The sequence below is a fragment of the Mustela nivalis genome (assembly GCF_964662115.1).
Source record: "Mustela nivalis genome assembly, chromosome: 1".
NCBI classification, from domain to species: domain Eukaryota; kingdom Metazoa; phylum Chordata; class Mammalia; order Carnivora; family Mustelidae; genus Mustela; species Mustela nivalis.
Genome location: NC_139020.1, coordinates 119,976,379 through 119,995,787, shown reverse-complemented (window position 1 = coordinate 119,995,787; position 19,409 = coordinate 119,976,379). Strand labels below are relative to the sequence as shown.

General features: G+C 35.6%; 1 protein-coding gene across 3 annotated transcripts in view; it reads right to left on the bottom strand.

Annotated features, from left to right (window-relative positions):
- Nucleotides 1–19,409, bottom strand: part of LOC309869542 (DNA polymerase theta-like) — a 130,888-nt gene that overhangs the window by 14,262 nt on the left and 97,217 nt on the right. For 2 of the 3 annotated variants that reach the window (XM_082740922.1, XM_082740923.1), the window contains 7 exons: nt 18,762–18,955; nt 14,689–14,826; nt 13,236–13,410; nt 10,665–10,779; nt 9,776–9,897; nt 3,333–3,517; nt 995–1,106 (listed from right to left, as the gene is read on the bottom strand). In XM_082740922.1, coding sequence (XP_082597048.1) covers nt 995–1,106; nt 3,333–3,517; nt 9,776–9,897; nt 10,665–10,779; nt 13,236–13,410; nt 14,689–14,826; nt 18,762–18,955 — 1,041 coding nt within the window. Of the gene's footprint in view, nt 1–994; nt 1,107–2,461; nt 2,998–3,332; nt 3,518–9,775; nt 9,898–10,664; nt 10,780–13,235; nt 13,411–14,688; nt 14,827–18,761; nt 18,956–19,409 lie in introns of all 3 variants that reach the window. The other variant, XR_014314247.1, reaches the window with a different exon arrangement.

Below are 19,409 nucleotides of genomic sequence, written 5' to 3'. Positions count from 1 at the left end.
TGATGTTATCATAATGGTTTTATTTTTACTCCATTCACTAATTACTAGTATACAAAAATCCAAATGATTTTTAAAAATTAACTTTATATGGGGATGGGGCACCTGGGTGGCTCAGTGGGCTAAGCGGCTGACTTTGGATCAGGTCATGATCTCAGGATCCTGGGATCCAACCCTGCATCAGGCTCTACACTGAGGAGGGAGTCTGCTTTTCCCTCTCCCTCTTCCACTCCCCCAACCCCTGCTTGTGCTCTCTCTCAAATAAATAAATAAAATCTTAAAAAAAAAAAAAAAAAACCCTTGTACAGTGGGACATTTTTAAATGTAGTTATTTGCTCTAATAGTTGTTTCATAGAATTCAAATGATTTTCTATGTATAAGATCATGTCATATGTGAATAAAGTTTTCTTTGGGGACTGAGGTCAGGGCTGATTACAAAGGGTATGAAGTTGGGGACTGAAGTAACTTTCTGGGATGATATGGTCATGATTCCGTATCCAGGTTGTGGTGTAGGTTATAGGACTCTGTGCATTTGCCAAAACTTATACAAATATACATCTAAAAAGGGTAAATTTTACTGTTATGTAAATTGTACCTCAATAAATTGCCAAAAGACAAGATAATTTAAAACAATAATACTCAAACTGCTCTTGTTCTTTCACAGTTCCTGGTACATTTAATCAATGGTTTATTGCTTCGAATTGAAGCTATTAAACCTAAAGCATAGCACAATTTCAAGGTTTTATGGCATATTCACAATGACAAACTAGCATATACAAAAATTGGGTTTTTTTAAATCCCATTTTTGTTCCTATTTTTATGAAAGAAGACCATCTTAGTAAATAATCATAAGGATTGTTATTTAATTAACAATATCTGGTGAAAACTTCTCAGTAATAGAAATGTTAACAGAAAATTTTTAGCACTATTTTTTCAATTAATATGGAAAGATAATTGACTAGTATCTAGAAGAAAACAATATTTAATGTTTCTTTACCTGTATATCTGGATTTGAAGGAATCAATATAGCAAGCAGCATCATTTTCTTTAATGCCCATCTGCTCTGCCAAAGATTTAGCACCCATTCCATAAATGATTCCATAGCAAATCTGAAAAGGAGTCATCACACTCAATAAGTAAATTAGAGGTCATAACTACATAAGCTGCAAATATAAAAAGTTGATCAGGATTGAAATTTGGTAAGCTTTTTATTTCATAGTGTGTCAAAGAAATGATTAGATATGCTTTGGGTAGGTTAAACTCATAGAACCTGATATCCAGTGAACATCTTTTCTCTTTTTTGCCTTTTAACAATACTTTGAGGCTGGGGGAGGAAGAAAAGAACGTGAATAAATATGAATGTGTGTGTGTTTTAAGAAACTAATCCTAGTGATTTAAAAGGGAAGATTTGGTTCTGACTCTTTGTCATGTATCCAGTAGTCTTCAGAGCAGCTTTCTACTCCTATAATAGCACATTAACTTCTGCTTAGAGAAGTGCCCAGGAGTCAGGAAAGAGAAGCATTACAAAAATTCTTCTCCTGGCTCTTGCATAGGACAGAGCAGGAAGAGAAGGCTTCAGGGTTGGATAATAGGGAATACTTCACTGGAAATAAATATGCTTCCCACCACACCACCTCCTAATATCCCACAACTGCAGAATTCAGTTGGGCTAAACAAATTCCTGAGGAAATTTTGGGAGTAATAGGAATAGTTAAAATAGGTCAGTAGGAAATTGTAAATTTAATAATAAGTATTGTCTGGGTTTAAATCCTAGTTCCATAATTTATAAGATTATCTTGCAGAAGCTACCTAAATTCTTGTACCTCGATTTCTTCATCCATGAGGATAGTAATACCTGCATCATGGAATTGTTTAATTACTAAATTATTACCTCTTAAGTGATCAGAAAACTAGCATAAAGCAAGTTCATATAAATGTCATTAAATATAATTTTAAAAGATAGCTTGAAAAGATGATTATCAGAGTCCCAAGCTACTTTTAATGTGATAAAATAACTAGAAGTTTTTGTCCTTTCCCTGTCTTTTTTAATACATTGAGAAAGATTTTTTTTCCTCCTTTTATCTTTTCCTTTTAGGTGTTTCTACATTTTATTTTACTGTGACTTTTCTTTTTTTTTTTTTTTTTTAAACTTGGGTAGTACATAGCACTGGCTGAGATCTCAGCCAGATCCAAGGAGTAGATAGTGCAGAGCATAAACACTATTAAGTCATGCAAGAATTTATGAAAAAGAGGCAGATATCATCAATGGATGAGTGTTTGGGTGATAAAGTCAGAATGTCTAAGTTCTGCCATTTTGAGCTCATCCTGACTCCACCACTTATAGCTATATGATCTTAAGCAAATTACTAACTTCTGATGCTTCTTTTTATGCCTATTTAAAATGGGAACAATAATTATACCTATTTCATGGGTTTATTATGAAGGTTAAGTACTGGAACATTACCTCTTTATCCAGGGTTCGATTCTTGTTGAATGCAGGAACCCAGAGATTATTAAACAGAGAGGGCAAAGCTGGTTTTCTAAGAATGGAAGAAACATGCTGGTGCTAAACAGGCAATGGTGAGAGGAAGGGTTTCATATCTAATGAGCCAGTGAAGACTTAAAGCTCTGAGTAACTAGAAGTATAAATGCAAAACTAACACAGCAGGATCTTAAAGGTGGGAGTGATGGTCTTTTGCCGCAGCCAGCATTCCTATTTTCTCAAAAATGGCATCAGATTTCCCACAGGCCAAGTGGTGAAAGAAGTATCAGTGTCAATAGCGGCCAGAAAATGGTATAAATGTGGCCTTTGACTTTCTCTGTGCATGACAGTCATCCAGGAGTAGGAACTAAGATGGACCCACTTGAAAAGTCCAAGGAAGGTATAAAGTTTGACATCTGGATTAGCTAACCAATGACCTCAAAAAACGAAAAAGCTTATCAGTTATTAATTATAATCCACAGTTCAGTGATTTTTTTCAATAAACATTTAGAGAACACCTGTAAAAATAAAAAGATGAAAATGTTTACAGATGAGAAAGACATTTTTTTTAAAATACACAAACATACACATAAATAACAACTACTACCACCAAGATATCTACCACTAATGTGGATGGCTTTCCTTATGTGAGGTAGCCTCAGACAAAGTCTATCTGATTCTTTCTACTGACTCTATGAAGAAGAGTATAATGAATACCATGAGATAAGCTCAGCTGAATATGGTTTGAAAGATCCACAGATGGAGAAATCATCATTCCTCAATTGCAAATAACCAAGGCATTTAAAAATTTTTTTTAATCATTAAAATTCTCATATATGTTAAACATGTTCACCTGCTTTGCTTGTTGCCTCAGATCATCCCCAACAGACTCTGGCTCAATCATCTTCCACTCAGCTGCAATACTCCTGAAAACATCAGCTCCAGTGTTTAATACTTGAATGAGGCGACGATCGTGGGATAAATGAGCCAAGATCCTCAGTTCAAGTTGAGAGTAATCAGCAGCTAATATTAAGCCACCTGAAATAGAAGTGTTTTAGAAAAGCTGGTACAAAGATAAGTCCACATTTTATACAGTTGAGCAGGATGACAAAAATTTAGTTCTAACTTAGAACCATAAGATTAGGGGAAGGGAGGGAAAACTGAAGGGGAGGAAATCAGAGAGGGAGACAAACCAGAAAAGACTCTGGACTCCACGAAACAAACAGGGTTACAGAAGGAGAGGGGTTGGGGGATGGGATAACCGGGTGATGGGTATTAAGGAGGGCACATGTGGTGATGAGAGCTGGGTGTTATATGCAACTAATAAATCACTGAACATTACATCAAAAACTAGTAATGTACTATATGTTGGCTAACTGAACATTAAAAAAAAAAAAAGACATTATGTGCCCAAAAGTTAAAATCTTGCTCTTAATGTGATGCAATTCAGTTCTGTAACTTAATTTTTTTCTGTTCAGCTTTCAAGAATATGTGATATGTGACCCCTGACTTCTGCCCCTTAAACCACTATGCTAGTGCTTTCCTCAGTGTTTCCGCAGCCTCTGACACATAATCTAAAGTGGTCCTTCTGTGCCTCTTCCACATAGCACAGAGCCATTAGGCATGGGATACTTAATTTTCTTTTGCATTCTATGCAAAACATTTGCCTGGGTGGCTCAGACAGTTAAGCATCTGCCCTCAACTCAGGTCATGATCCCAGGATCCTGGGATTGAGCCCCGTGTCACCCTCCCTGACCAGCAGGGAGCCTCTCCCTCTGCCTGCCGTTCTGCCTACTTGTGCTCTCTCTTCAAATAAATAAATAAAACATTAAAACAACAACAACAACAAAAAAAAAACCTTTGCACAGTTCTGGTACTTCATAGCTCCTTAAATAGTTGTTGAATGAATGAAGAAACTGGCTTGCAATGTGTGTACATTTTAAGTGGGCCTGAAAGAAACATGTGCTCTGCTTTGACAATAAAAACATTCAGTGGACTGTGGACTCTGAGAAACACACTGAGGGTTTTGGAGGCGGGGTGGAGGGGTTGGGTGAGCCTGGTGGTGGGTGTTAACGAGGGCACGTTTGCATGGAGCACTGGGTGTGATGCATAAACAATGAATCTTGGAACACTGAAAAAATAAAATAAAGTTTAAATTTAAAAAATTAAAATTAAAAATTAAAAAAAGAAAAAAAATTCAGTGGAAACAGTCAAGGGGTTGATATGTGGAGGATTACTTAGAGAATTCAGAGTTTACCTATGTAATGGAAATGACTGGATTAGATACACATGGCAAAAATAAAATTAAAAAGATTGTGGCTAAGAAAAAAGGAGGGAAAATGCGACAGATATGACCACACACTCATTGCCATATTATAAAAAAGGCATGCTACAAATCAAGAACAAGAGAAAATATAAGGAAGCATTCACAGATACAATCAAAAGAACCTTAAACATACTAAAGAATGCTCAACTTCATTCACAATAAAAGAAATGTGAACTAAAACTATAGGAAGAAACAATTTTTCTCTACTTAAACTGCAAAAATCCAGAAATTAGGTGGCACATTCTGTGGCAAGGTAGAGAAAAAAACACTGTTATTGGGAACTAAATGGTTACTGCCCCCTATTACAATGCAATTCAACAATATCTACCAAAATTGATCAGGTTTACTCTGTGAATCAGCAGACCCACAGTTTGTTACACAGATGACCTGCACAGAGATTAAACTGGTTTACGTTCAAATTTATTTACTGATAATCAAAACTCTCCACTACAAAAACGTTAAATGAAAAAAGGCACATAACAGTGTATCTGGAATCTTTATTTTTGTGTAAGAATAGGAGGAGAAAATATTACATATTCATATTTGCATATACTGCATAGAAAATACAAGAATATATAAGAAACTCATATAGGAGGTTGTCTAGAAGAGCTATAGGCAATAGGATAGCTAGGACATGAAAGGAAGCAAACTTCTTAATACATACCTTTTATATATTTTGATTTTGAAACTATGTGAATAAACAATTTTAAAACATATAATATTTAAAACAAATGACCACAATTTTTATGGCCTTCCTGCCATAAAATAAGAAAAAACTGACAAATCTGTTCTCAGATGTTAGAATAGACAGTGCAGGACTACAATCTCTAAGAAGCAGGGAGGAGAGAGGGGACAAGGTGAGCCATGCAATAGTCTCAGATTTCTGAAAGGAGGAATTTACCAGAACACATTGCAGTGAAGGAGAGATGAAACAAAGCACTATGATCTGAGCTGAGGAAGCAGAGGCTAGAGTTTGTGCCTACCAAGGAGGCTAGAATTTATGGTAATTTGACCAAATACTGAAGGAGCAAAAAGTTCAGAAAACCAGACCAAAAAACCATACTAAAGAAATAACTGCTACCAAAGAAACAGCCACCATCACATAGTTGTCAGCTGAACAATTACTTGAACAACAATCTCTTGAACGTTGAGAGATGTTCAAGCTGTGACCAGACCAAGTAGACAGACCTTGTTAACATGTTGAGCACCAAGTAGAGACCTCAACAAGGCCACAGCTTACAATTGGGGCTAATCTGGCCCTAGAAAAAAAGCCACTTTAAACATTTGCTAACAAAGCTTTAAAAGTCACAAAATGATCAAGCTGAATGTGAAAGTAATTGTCTGGCAGAGGAAAATGTTATTAATGACATTTATTATGACAGTTATTATTAAAGACTACAAAATCCCAAATCAATAATGTAGCAACCATAATGTCCAGCACACAATTAAAAAAAAATACTAGACATAAGAAGATCCAGGAAAATGTGACTCTGAGCAGGAGAATATTTAATCAATATAAAAATGACCCCAAAATTAAGAGATAGTGGAATTTTAAGTAGCTACCATAGATAATGTTCAGGAATTTAAAGAAACATGCATATAATGATGTAATAAATAGTGAATTTCTGTAAGGTATTAAAAACCAGACAAAAAATCAAATGAAAATTCTAAAGCTAAAAATGCAATATGTGAAATGTAAAATTAACTAGAAGGATATGACAGCAATTAGACACTGTAGAAGACAAATCCATGAACATATTTAAGAGTCAATAGAAAGTATACATTGTAGCACAGGATTTTAAAAAAAAAAAGGAGGGAGAATAAAAAAGAAAAAAGTTTTAGTCACCTGTGGGGCAATACCAAGTGGTATTACATATGTATATTTGGAGCAAAAAGAAGAAAGGAAAGAGGAGAGAGAAATGAACAAAAAATATTACAAGTGGGACATCTGGGTGGCTCAGTTGTTTAAGTGTCTGACTCTTGGTTTTAGCTAAGGTCATGATCTCATAGGTCATGGATCAAGTCCTGCATGGGGTTTTGTGCTCAGCTGGGGAGTCTTTTTGATGATTCTCTCCCTCTGCCCCACCCCCATGCTTGCACACACCTCTCTCTTATTCTCTTTCAAATAAATAAATCTCTTAAAAAATTACAAGGTGGGGGGGGGCACCTGGGTGGCTCAGTGGGTTAAGCCTCTGCCTTTGGCTCGGGTCATGATCTCAGGATCTTGGGATCAAGCCCCACATCGGGCTCTCTGCTTGGCGGGGAGCCTGCTTCTCCCTCTTTCTCTGCCTACCCCTCTGTCTACTTGTGATTGCTCTGTCAAATGAATAAATAAAATCTTAAAAAAAATTATAAGAGGGGTACCTAGGTGATTCAATTGGTTAAGCACCTGCCTTTGGCTCAGGTCATGATCCCAGGATCCTGGGATTGAGCCCTTCATTGGGCTCCCTCTTTGGCATGAAGCCTGCTTCTCCCTCTCCCTCTGCTTCTCTCTCAAATAAATCAACAAAATATTAAAAAAAAATAAGAGAATATAAAAAATTTAAAAATTACAAGAAATAATGGTTGAAAATGTTTCAAATTTACTGAAAAATATAAGCACATATATTTAAGAAAAAGACTAAGCCAACTTAGGATATCCAGCAAACTCCAAAGTCTTGAAAGCGAAGCATGAAAAACTACCCAAAGATTCTCAATAAAAAAATTTAAAAAGCATCCAGGGAAAGTTAGTTATATTATCTTGGAGGAGCAAGAAAAATGATGGTGTACTTCTCAATAGAAATAATACAAACCAGAAGTTAGTGGAAATATATATTTAAAGTGCAGAAGGAGAAGGACTGTAAATCTAAAAATCTACATCACATAAAATTATCTCTCAAAAGTGAGGATAAAATAAAGAAATATAGGGACATGGGAATGCTGGGATAAATCACTGTCAGTAGAACTGCATTATAAGAAACCTTAAAGGAAGTACTCTGGAGGAAGTACTTCAAGATTCCTTGAATTACTCCAAGAAACAAAAAGTGCCAGAAATGGTAAAAAGTGGACAGGTAGAAAAGACACTTTTTTAATTTCTTGATTTCTTTGAAAGATAATAGACTTTTAGAAGCAAAAATAATAACTATGGCAGAGTTTATAAGTCATAGAAATTAAATCTATTATATAAGAGGGGAAATGGAAAAAACTTTACAGATGAAGTGGTGTAAGATTATTTGAAGACAGTATGTGATGGAATACACATATACATATTGTATATTCTGAAATATTTAAGATAGTTAATAAGACAATAGAGGAAATAAAAAGAACAATAAAAGTAGTCGCTTAAAGCTTTAAAAAATAAAGAACAGATAAATAAATAAAATACAAATAACAAGACAGTAGAATTAAATCAACTGTATGCCAATGATTACTTTAGATGTCAATGGACTAAACACTACATCTAAATGACAGAAATTTTTGGATTTAATCAATATACATTAAATTTCAATGAACTTAAAAAATTTTAAAAAGCAGTATAAAATATTGTCATGTTAAATACAATTTTATTGTTTAGGTAGGAATAAATTGATGAATGAACAGATAAACAAAATAAAATATATACATACAATCAAATATTATTCAGCCTTAAAAAGAACGGAAATTCTTTTTTTAAAACATTTTATTTTTTTGACAGAAGGAGAGAGAGATCACAAGTGGGCAGAGAGGCAGGTAGAGAGAGAGGGGGAAGCAGGCTCTGCACTGAGCAGAGAGCCTGATGCAGGCCTCAGTCCCACAACCCTGAGATCATGACCTGAGCCGAAGGTAGAGGCTTAACCCACTGAGCCACCCAGGCACCCAAAAAGAACAGAAATTCTGACAAATACTATAACACAAATGAATCTTGAAGACATGATGCTAAGAGAAATAAACCAGACACAAAAAAAGACAAATACTGTATAATCCACTTATAGGAGATACCTCAAGTAGTCAAATTCACAGAGACAGTAGAATGGTAGCTGCCAGGGACTGGGGACTGACAGTATGGGGGGAGAGTTACTGTTCAATAGATAGAGAGTTTCAGTTATGGAAGATGAAAAAGTTCTGGGGATGGATGGTGATGATGGATGCACAAACCACCATGATGGGTACTTAATGTCAAGAACTGAACACTTAAAAATGGTTATAATGATATAGTGCTGATAGCTCACACTTAAAAAGCAAAACGGAAAATTACCAACCAGGTGACACTGTCATGGACCTAAATTCCTCCTTAGAATATTTTATGACAGAAATAAAACCAATTCAGATGGTTAACTGCACTCACCCAGACCTGCCAACTGGCAGAAGATAAAGGACCGACTTTGTATACAAATAGTAGGGATGATTTGGGAGTTAGATCTTGACTTCCAAATGTCTCATGACTAGAGTTTATTGAGTTCATCCTTTCATGAAAGGCCTGTGACTAGAGTACTAAAGAGGTCAGGCAAGAGAAGGACAGCCTTGGGGGTTACCCCTGCAATAGGAAACAGTGGTGTGCAGAGGAGAGAAGCAAAATAGCAAAGCACATCAGAGAAACAAGAAAATTGTGCCCTTAGAGGTCAAGGGAGAACAGAAATTGAGGTAAGTGAGGGTTAATTAACATTTTGTATAAAATACTGTACAGAAGAGTATGTACAAGGGTCTGTCAAAGAGTACAAGGATTAATGAAATCTGCTGGACTTTGCAAAAAAGTTTACAATCACCTTGGAAAACATTCAGTAGACTGTTGTTGACAAGCATACACCACAGGAGTTTTCCACACAGCAGATCATGAAGACAATGACTGACTGACAACTTGGCTACACAAAGGGAAAAACAGGCTACACCAAAGAGAGGAAAGATGGAGGGACCAATGCATATTTCTGAGTCTTATTCATAATGCAGGCTTTATCAGTGCTTTGAAAACCATTTCCATAGCAATGAGAAGCTCAAAAAACCATCTACTACCTTACCTGGAAAAGGCACAAAAGCATGCCGCATGCTTACTGAAAATGGCATTCCTCTGTCTGGGGCTCTCTCCTCCATCTGTGCCTGGTATCCAGAGTTCAGGCCACGGCTCTTTTTATCTCTTCCTCTGTCAGGCAAACAATATCAGCAGCTAGACATGAAGCAGTCTCAAATATATGAGAAAGTTCTCATTTTTCAGTGAAGTCAACATCTAGGAAACTTAAAAACTTTATCATTTGAAACTCACTTTAAAGATTTATTTATTTATTTGACAGACAGAGATCACTAGGAGGCAGAGAGAGAGGGAGAAGCAGGCTCCCCGCTGAGCAGAAAGCCTGATACGGGGCTCGATCCTAGGACCCCAGGATCATGACCTGAGCCACCCAGGTGCCCCTGAAACTCACTTTAAAGCTTAACATAGATACTAGATTTTCTTTTTTAGCAAACATTAATTTAAACACGAAATAATGTATTTTCTGTAACAGCTTTTGCCACAAACTGCTTCTGAAAAAATTATTGACATTTAGCTCAAATCAACAAATCTTTTTGGCTATATCTAACATAAATTATCTATGCTTTTCCTTCCCATCATGTGACTTTAGGGAGGGTAGAAGGGGGGAGAGATTCTTGACATAGTTAAACTCTTCTCTGTAGCATTTGAGTTAGAAAAGCACATTGTGCTGATTATTTAATTAGTGGTCCAGGTTTTCAGTCTTTCACCATCAACTAGCTTCTTTATAGGCAGACTCGGGATTTTAAATGGATAGTACCTAGAAATGTGTATGCCCAAAACAGAAAATTAAACTAACTTCATTATTTTATCCACTAGCCTTGTTTTGAACCTTTCATATTCACAGAAGTATATTAACACAAATACAGAGAAACTGCATCTACCTGTTCATGGGAAGTAGGGCTTGGGAAGGTGGGCTCTCTCCTACTAGTGTTGGCATTTTGATCTCAAAATCTCTTGGCACATTCTGAATATTTGGTTCTGTAAAGGTTATTCGTCCTAAAATCAAGAGAGTGAAGACAGAAAATTGAGAGGTTTGAGGGGATCTGACATTTATTTTCACAGTAATTGCATTTCTGAATTACGCATTTTCACCCTGCTAAACTAAAATAAATTTATAATTAAATATTTTCCATTATGTTCATGCATCTAACAATGATAAAATAAGTACAAGACCAATCCCAATGTAAGTGAATATATGCATCAACTACAATAAAATGTTTTACATTAACCTAGCTCTCTAGAAAATAAGCCCATGATAAGAAGTAATTTGATAGTTTGAACTAGTTCTGTGCTAAAATGAATACCAGCTGTCAGCACTATATGAATGTTAGCAGGGGTATTAATGAGTAAAGACTAATCAAATGGATCCTAGGAAAAATGACTGTCAGAACCTTCAAAACTCAGGAATGCACAAGACACAGAGGATATGAAGCAAAAGAGCAACTGGCTGCTGGAAAGGGATAATCCGGTGCCCAAGAAGCCAGCTAATCTGTAGAAGATGGAGTAGTGAGAAGTAATGACTAGAACATCACTTGCCAGACATCACCTGGCCACCTTCCTTCATGACCATCCTCACTCAGCAAAGAGAACCAGTGGTAGCACTGACAAAGCTAGAGACTAGAATCAAGAGATTAATGAACTTTCTAGGAAAGAAAAAGCTGTATGTTTTAATGCTTATAGCCTTTATTTCTCCCCAAATATTTTATAGTTTTTGTTTATTTATTGGTTGAATTTTTCTGAAACACATAAGCAGTATTCAAAGAGTCTGGGTAATTGATTCTGTTATTGTAGTTTTACAAACATATATAGCAAAATCTTCTGTTTTATGATATGCTCTTCATTTTAATGGCTCTCTACCAGCTAATATATATAATTTCAGCTTCTTTTGATGAGTCAGACATTTTAGGTACCTCAGATATTCTTTTTCTGAACAAACCCCTGATATATGTCCTTGTTATTTAGCTTTTAAGAAAAATTACTGCTCAATGAATGGTAGGTATTAATATACGTATTGCCATTAAATGCCCTCTTCAATGTTATAAAACTAGCCAACAGCAGAAGGCATTCAAGTCTCTTGCTGACTCAGCACACTGTCTTGTTTTCTATAATAATATTTAATATTCAGGTCCATTTTTTGAATTAATGAGACTAACACTAGCAAACAAATAAGATTACAAATAAAATTATAAAATATGAATGTAGCATCAGGGAGATGAATTCTAATAATGGCTATGCTTTGCTTAGGTAAGCTTGTATTTCCAAAATATTCTTTAAATGTAGGCATTGTATGGTGAAAAACAATCAGAAAAAAAGGAAATTATTACTTTCTCTCTACTTTATTAGCAACAGATAAATGCAACACCTTTAGAAACTCTGGGCTTTACAGACCTGTACCCTTGGGGCTAATAATACATTTTACGTTAATAAAAAAATGAAAAATTATTTTTTAAAAAAGGAACTCTGGGCTGGTTTTGGTTTTTCACCAAGGATTTTTTTTTACATAAGTTTACATCATTAGCATATATTTCAAAATGAAATTTAAACACCAACAGGGCAAGAAATGGCTATGGTGATCTAAGAGTTTAGCTAAATACGGAAGAAGGGAAAGAATTTGTTTAGAACAGGGAATAAACAGCACAGAAAGAAGCAACCCCTCCTGGTGCTTCCTTCCATAATAATAGCAACAGCTGGTAAGGAGCCCACACAAAGTGCTCTGCTCTATTCTAAACACTTGAAATGTATTAGCCTATTTAATCCTCAGCATGTCCTGGTGAAGTGAGACTATTATTATTGTGTTTTACACAGGAGGACACTCAGGCACAAAGCTACCTTGAATAAAGATTCAAACCTTGTAAAAGTCAGATATCAAAGCCCACATTCTATACCACCAAACTGTCTCTCCGATGAGAATTAATGCTATCCTTTCTTCTAATGCACATTGCATTTGGCAGATACTTAGCTTTGCACTGCCTAGCACAAGAATGTTTTCTTCCTTACTAGGTTAGGTTACTCATACCCATCCCAAAAGTGCTATGAGATACCCAAAAGATTCTACAGCTGTTTTCTGGTTAAGTAAAATAAGACATTCATCTATTACACAGATGCCCTCCAGCATTACCTAGATTCATCAGAGAGACTCTTGGGAGGTTCAGGAGAGGGCTTGGACTGAAATTAGATGACTGACTCAAATAAATATTAATCTGAAGCACAATCTCAGACATTCTAGTTACTCTATACAGTACTTGAAAGCTGAAACTCTATCTTACTAAATCTCATCTCTACAAATAGTATCCATCAATATTCTGGATGTAGGACGTGTTTCATAAATGTTTATGGAACTTCACAGAGTCCAATGATCAACACTTGAATTCTTTGCTCACCAAAGCAAATATTATATAAGAAAAGTTTTCTTTCAAAATCCAATATTATCCATATTTAAGATTTCTCATTACCTGTAGCAGTGTGTGACTGTGATACAGGATAGATTCTTTCCATTCCAAGAAAAGGATTTAGACGCTTTTCCCGCTGCAGAGGAAAGACCACTTTGGTAATCGCATTTGTGATTCTTCTCCACTCTAATATCAAGCCTGGTAAAGGATGTAATTCCTTTAATTTATTTAAAACATCCTGCCAAAGAAATATAATGAAGTAAGATCAGATTCTTGTCCAAATTCCATAGCAAACTAGACTCTCTCTTAGGTAAATAATATAATCTCAAAACTAAATTTGTTAACTCCTATATCTACAACTCAAAATTACTGTTTGGGTTTTTGCATCACCATAATGATAAAACTATAGTAACTATAGATGGTAAAATGCAAACATGTTAATGCCAAATAATATCAACTTAGATCTACCTTAAAAAAAAAATCAATGTCAACTTAGCAAGGTACTGTAATTGCCCAGTCTCACACCACCCAAGAATCTGTATCGTCTTTCCTTTGTCTATATTTTCTTCCTCTATTCTCATGTGATTGGAAGTTTCTCATTTTTTTTCCCTTTTGCCCTAATACTGTGATCATTTCCATATCAAGGAAGTCAGAAGACATTCCTCTCTAAAACTAAACTTTCTATGCTACAGAGTTTGGGTAAACTGAAGAAACAGGAACTTGTGAGGTTAGAGGGGTAGATAAAACAAAAAGTTCTGTTACAGAATGAAACTGTGGAAACTTCCCTAGGTCAGGTAAGTCATAGTTAATGACAGTAGGGTCAAAATGGCAACTTGGACTGCTCTTTCCTTGACTTTTATGGTGATACTTTCTACCCTAGTTATTTCTGAAAATTCATTCAGTAAAAATATAACAATAAGCACTTTCTCTCTTCTCTCCTAAGCATACAGTTTCCATGGATTGTAATTTACACTTTCACTTTGAAATTAGTAGATTAGATTCTTAAACTCATGTTAACTTTTGCCCTATAATTTTGCCCTATAACTGAAAAAAATATATAAATTTTGCCCTATAATTGAAAAAACATATTTATTTGTAATGGCTTTTTTTTCTTTTTAAATTCTTTCACATCTTTGTTCATGTTCCTATACTATTCAAATTATATTATACTTGAAGTCCAAGAATAGCAGATGTCAATAACTAAATAGTGACTAAGGGTCTGAGTTCATACACCATTATAACACTTTAATGATAGGAAGGACACAACTGCTAAATCAGATTTGGGTCCAGATTTTCCATGATGGAATGTCTCTGCAGTTTTTGCAGAAAGCCAAAACACAAACTAATTTGTTTTTATCTGGATACATTCAAATGATGAGCTATCATTTGAATGGGTCTTGACTTCATCTTCATTCTAAAGTCTGGGTCTTGACTTCATCTTCATTCTAAAAGTAAGTCAAAATGCTACATGCTAAAAGTAAATAAAATTCTTCCCTGCAACTGTCCCAAAGAGCACCTTACTAGTGCTGAACTGTTTTCCCAGCTTTAGCTTGCGTCCATTGTCATTCCCCCTTCTGGTAGAACCCAGAGTTTTCTTGCTGCTTTGATTTTTTGTTTCTCCATTTGGTGGCAACTTCAATTCCAAAAATAAAACCTGCAAGAAATTAATGCTTCTTTAGTCAAGAATCAAATCACAAGCATTGTGATTCACAAAACATTTTAAAAAGTCATTTGAGAAGATCCATACAATTCAACATGGGTTGGGAGAACTTTTTATAAATTACCACATTTAATAAATCATGACAATGAAAATTTGTATGTCAAGTAGGCAATCTATAACCTAATTTAGGCACAATAAGATTAATATTGATTAGAGGCTTTTAAACAGTAAAGAACACAGAAATGTATACACTGTATCCCCCGATATGGAGGGAACGAAGACCAGGCCTCTGGGGCGGATGCCTGAAGACCCAACCAAGGGTTAGGGTTAGGGCCTAAGGGTATGGCAGACCTGCTTTTTGGGTTCTGGGGTGAGCTACTGGGGTGGGGGGAGGGATGCTGAGTTGAGGGCAGGGCTCAGGCTGAGTTTTATTTATCACTGAACAAGTGATAAATAAGCTATTGACCTTGAGACTTTAGGTTTCTCTGAAGACTGTGAACTCTCCTAAATACTCTTTGATGTGGTAACTAATCAACATGGTTGCTTAGTCATTTAAGCCTCAGTGAGGGCCAACATGGGAGACTTTGTTGCTATTATATGATGACAAAAATCAGAGAACATGGAGGTAGAAAGGGATCGAAAAAGCCATCTGCTTCCACCACAGTAAGACTAGACCCTATGAAACCCTGGACACAAAAAGTCAGGGGAAAGTGGCCAATAATGATCAATAATGACAGCTAGGGGAGCTAATAAGTACCTACTGAAGAAACTAAACCTACACAGGACATCCAGGATCCAGGTACTGGAGCACAAGGAATATTCCATGTACACCTAAAATCACTAGCTCAATTTACAGGGTTTAAAACTCAGGCAATTCAGAATACTATCTACTACTTCCATTCATTCATTCATATGCCTTGAGTGGGCTTTAGTGAACCTTGGATTATTTTCCCACTTAGTAATCCTAAAAATTAAGAACATTTGCATTATATAAGAATCTTTATTGGCCACAAGTTGGATAAGGAATAGAAGGAAAGATAGGTCTGTGTTATCTGTATCTGTATTTGTTATTCTCTAGAATAACAGTGATGATATAAACAAAGATCTGGTTCTAATTTTAAGTAGTAGGAATAACTGGAGTCTTAGGTATGAATGATACTGAGGCTTGCTAGTGATGTTAGTAACTATTTTTCCTCAAAATTGTGTTATATGGGGCTGCATGTGTAGGGATCAGAGTTGTGTGGTAATGCAAATTTTGAACTGCATGGGGCATACTTATACATTAAAATATTGTTCATTGTTTATCTGAAATTCAAATTCAGCTGAATGTGCTGTATTTTATCAGGCAACTCTAGTACAGATATCAAAGAGTATATAAATGTCAGGAAAGGAAAGAGAATCAAATAATTCAATAGGAAATAGAAACATTATTTTTAAAGTTATAATAAATCAACAATCCAGGAAGAGACCTACCATAATTAGGACAACTCAAAGGTCTCACCTTAATATTTATAAGCTGTTTATCTTAGATTTGTGTTTTTGGTGAAACCTTCAGAATTAATTGTGAAAACTTCATATAAATTACCTCTCCAGGTCTCAATGAATACATCTGTGAAATGAGGGGGTTGAACTGGATGAGGGTAAGAGGCACTAATGTTTACTGAGCACCTACTATGTGTCAGCCATCATGCTTGGAGCTTTAACATGTGTCATCTCATGTCATATGTACAAAAATTCTGCGACATTTCTGAAAAGTTTACACCAGTTGGAGAAACTTGCTTCAAGTTACATGGCCATAATGAATGTAGAAAAATTAAGAATTAGAACCCATAGTCCTCTAACTCAAATGTCATTTTTCTTTTTCTCTAATTCATGCTTCCATCTAGACCAGAAATCGGCAAAGTTTTCCCCAAAAGGGCCAGATAACAGATATTTTCAGCTTTGCAGGTTTTACTGTCTGTCACAACTTCTCAGCTTTGCCACTACAGACCAAAAAGAGCCATAGACAGTAAGTAAATGAATAAGTGTGGTTATGCTCCAATGAATTTTATTTACAAAAAAGGTGGCAGAACAAATCTGGCCCACACGCTATAGTCTGCCAATCCCCACTCTAGGCCAGGACCATCCAAAATAACTTTCTGCAATAATGAAATTGTTCTATATTTGCACTCTCCATTATGGTAGCCACTTATCACATGTGGTTATTGAACATTTAAAATGTGGCTAACATAACTAAGGAACTGAACTGATATATTTAAATTAATTTTAATTAAGTTAAATTTATTTACTTTTAAAGATTTTATTTGTTTATTTTATTAGAGAGAGACAGAGCACAAACATGGGGAGAAGCAGAGTCAGGGGGAGAAACAGACACCCTGCCAAACAAGGAGCCTGATGTGGGGCTCATCCCAGGACCCTGGTATCATGACCTGAATCAAAGAGGCTTAACTGACTGCATCACCAGGTGTACCAATTAATTTAAATTTAAATAGCTATAAGTGGCTAGTGGTTCCTGTACTGGACAGCTCAACTCTAGATGATTTGAACTATCCTGCCCAGTTCAAAGATTCCCCTTAAAATTACCAAGGATTAACTAATCAATATGTGAAACTGTTAGATTACCTTAAATATAACTTCCATTTAAAATGAAGGCCTAAGAACAAGCCATTAACATCAAAGGCCTTTTATTCTGGCCCAGAGTTTGGTCTAGGCCTATGGCGTTAGTATCTGAATCACAAGGGGACGGATTCCTGCCTTTGTCCTAAGCCTACTTGTGCTGAAATCCAGAGATGCTCTGTTTTTCATAAGGTCCCTATGTAATTTTATGTGCATTCAATTAGGTATTGGTTGGGGAGCTCCAAGCTAAAGAACTCAAAAGAAAAAATTATACAAAACAAACAAAAAAACAGCACTACTGAATTCCATACAAATGTACCCTGTTATTTGGAAAAACAAAATTCCTCATTTTTTAAAAACATATAACATTGTGGCTTTATAAAAAGGGCATTTTTTATGAGTCTATGTAACATTTACTGAACATTTACTATGAGATGGGCATTATTCTAAGTGTTTTATATTCATCATTTATTCCTCACAACAATTCTATGAGGTATTCCTATCATAACCCAGTTTACTGATGTAGAAATTGAGATACAAAGAGTTGATGTATTGTTCCAGGTTACAGGGTTAATAAGTGGAGGGGATGGGATTCAAACCCAGGAAGTCTAGCCTGAAAGTCTATGGTCTTCACAACATGCTACATTACTGAATTTCATCTACAATACACCTGAACTTCAAGGCTATCAAGTATAAGCACCCACCCTATATTTGTAACCCTTCCACAACAACCCAACCATCCTTTGTGGACTGTGGTGGGGAAAGGAAAGAATAGAACTCCAACCTCTGAAAATAAAAATAAGAATAAAGTGTGTCCAAATTTATGTTAAGTTTATAAAAATCTTATTTAGATTTTAAAAAGCAAACAATTCCCAAATTCCTTTTTCAGTAACAACTGAGCAAAATGTCTAATTTTATTGTCCAAAAAGGGATTTTAGGGTATGGAAGGGGTGAGAGTTCATGAAATTACTAACTTCATGGAGAAACAACTACACTGTTATGTAACAATCATTATGGATCATTTGTTCAACAAGTATTTACTTTACTTTTCCTCTGTTCTAGGCAAATCTCACGAAGCATACATTCTAGGAGACTTCTTTACTAACTTCTTATCTCGTAAACACAGATATAACTTATAAATTAGAAGCTAGAATATTCTATCTCCAAAGCACTCTGATAACTAAAATTTTTTTGAACTGTGCTCTTTGGTTTCTTCGGTGTTTACACAAACACATTTAGGAAATACACACACACACACACACACACACACACATAATTTTTAATTCTAAAATTCCCCATTCCCATGATACAACCTCAGCTATGTCATCTGAACTGGTGAAGGAAAAACTGTGTCCAGCTAGTTGATAGGCCTGAGTCTCGATTGCATCCAGCTTGGCTTGCATTACATGTTTCTGACTTTCACATTCTGCGGTACTGAAGCCAATTCCATTTAGTTCTAGCAAAGCCAAGCAGTACTGAGAGGGCATTTCCACTTTACAAAAAATACCTGGAAGAAAAAAAGAAAACTAAAACATTAATTCACCAGTAAAGTGACTAGATCAACATCATCACCTAAACACAGATGGAATTTTTCTAGGCAAATTCAGAGATGCTACTCAAGTTATTCTTCATGATCCAGTCTCATGAGCAGCACTCTCAGGCCAACAAGGAAAGGCATAAAAGTATTTCCTACTTTTCTACTTCAGCACTAGACTACTACCCTTGTCTATATGGAGAGCAGAAAAACACAATCTAGTCTGGACTATGAGAGACTGCATTTCTCCCAAGATAATGTTTCTGCTTCTATTCTTCATAAGAGCATGAGAACCAAACTTATTTGCTAAACTGACTACAATGAGTTAACATCCTGAAATTATTTCCAATATTCCTGGTTCCATGGTATGCATGCTTACACAAAGAACTAAAAATGGAGGTTTTTTATTTCCCAATGCTCTTACCAA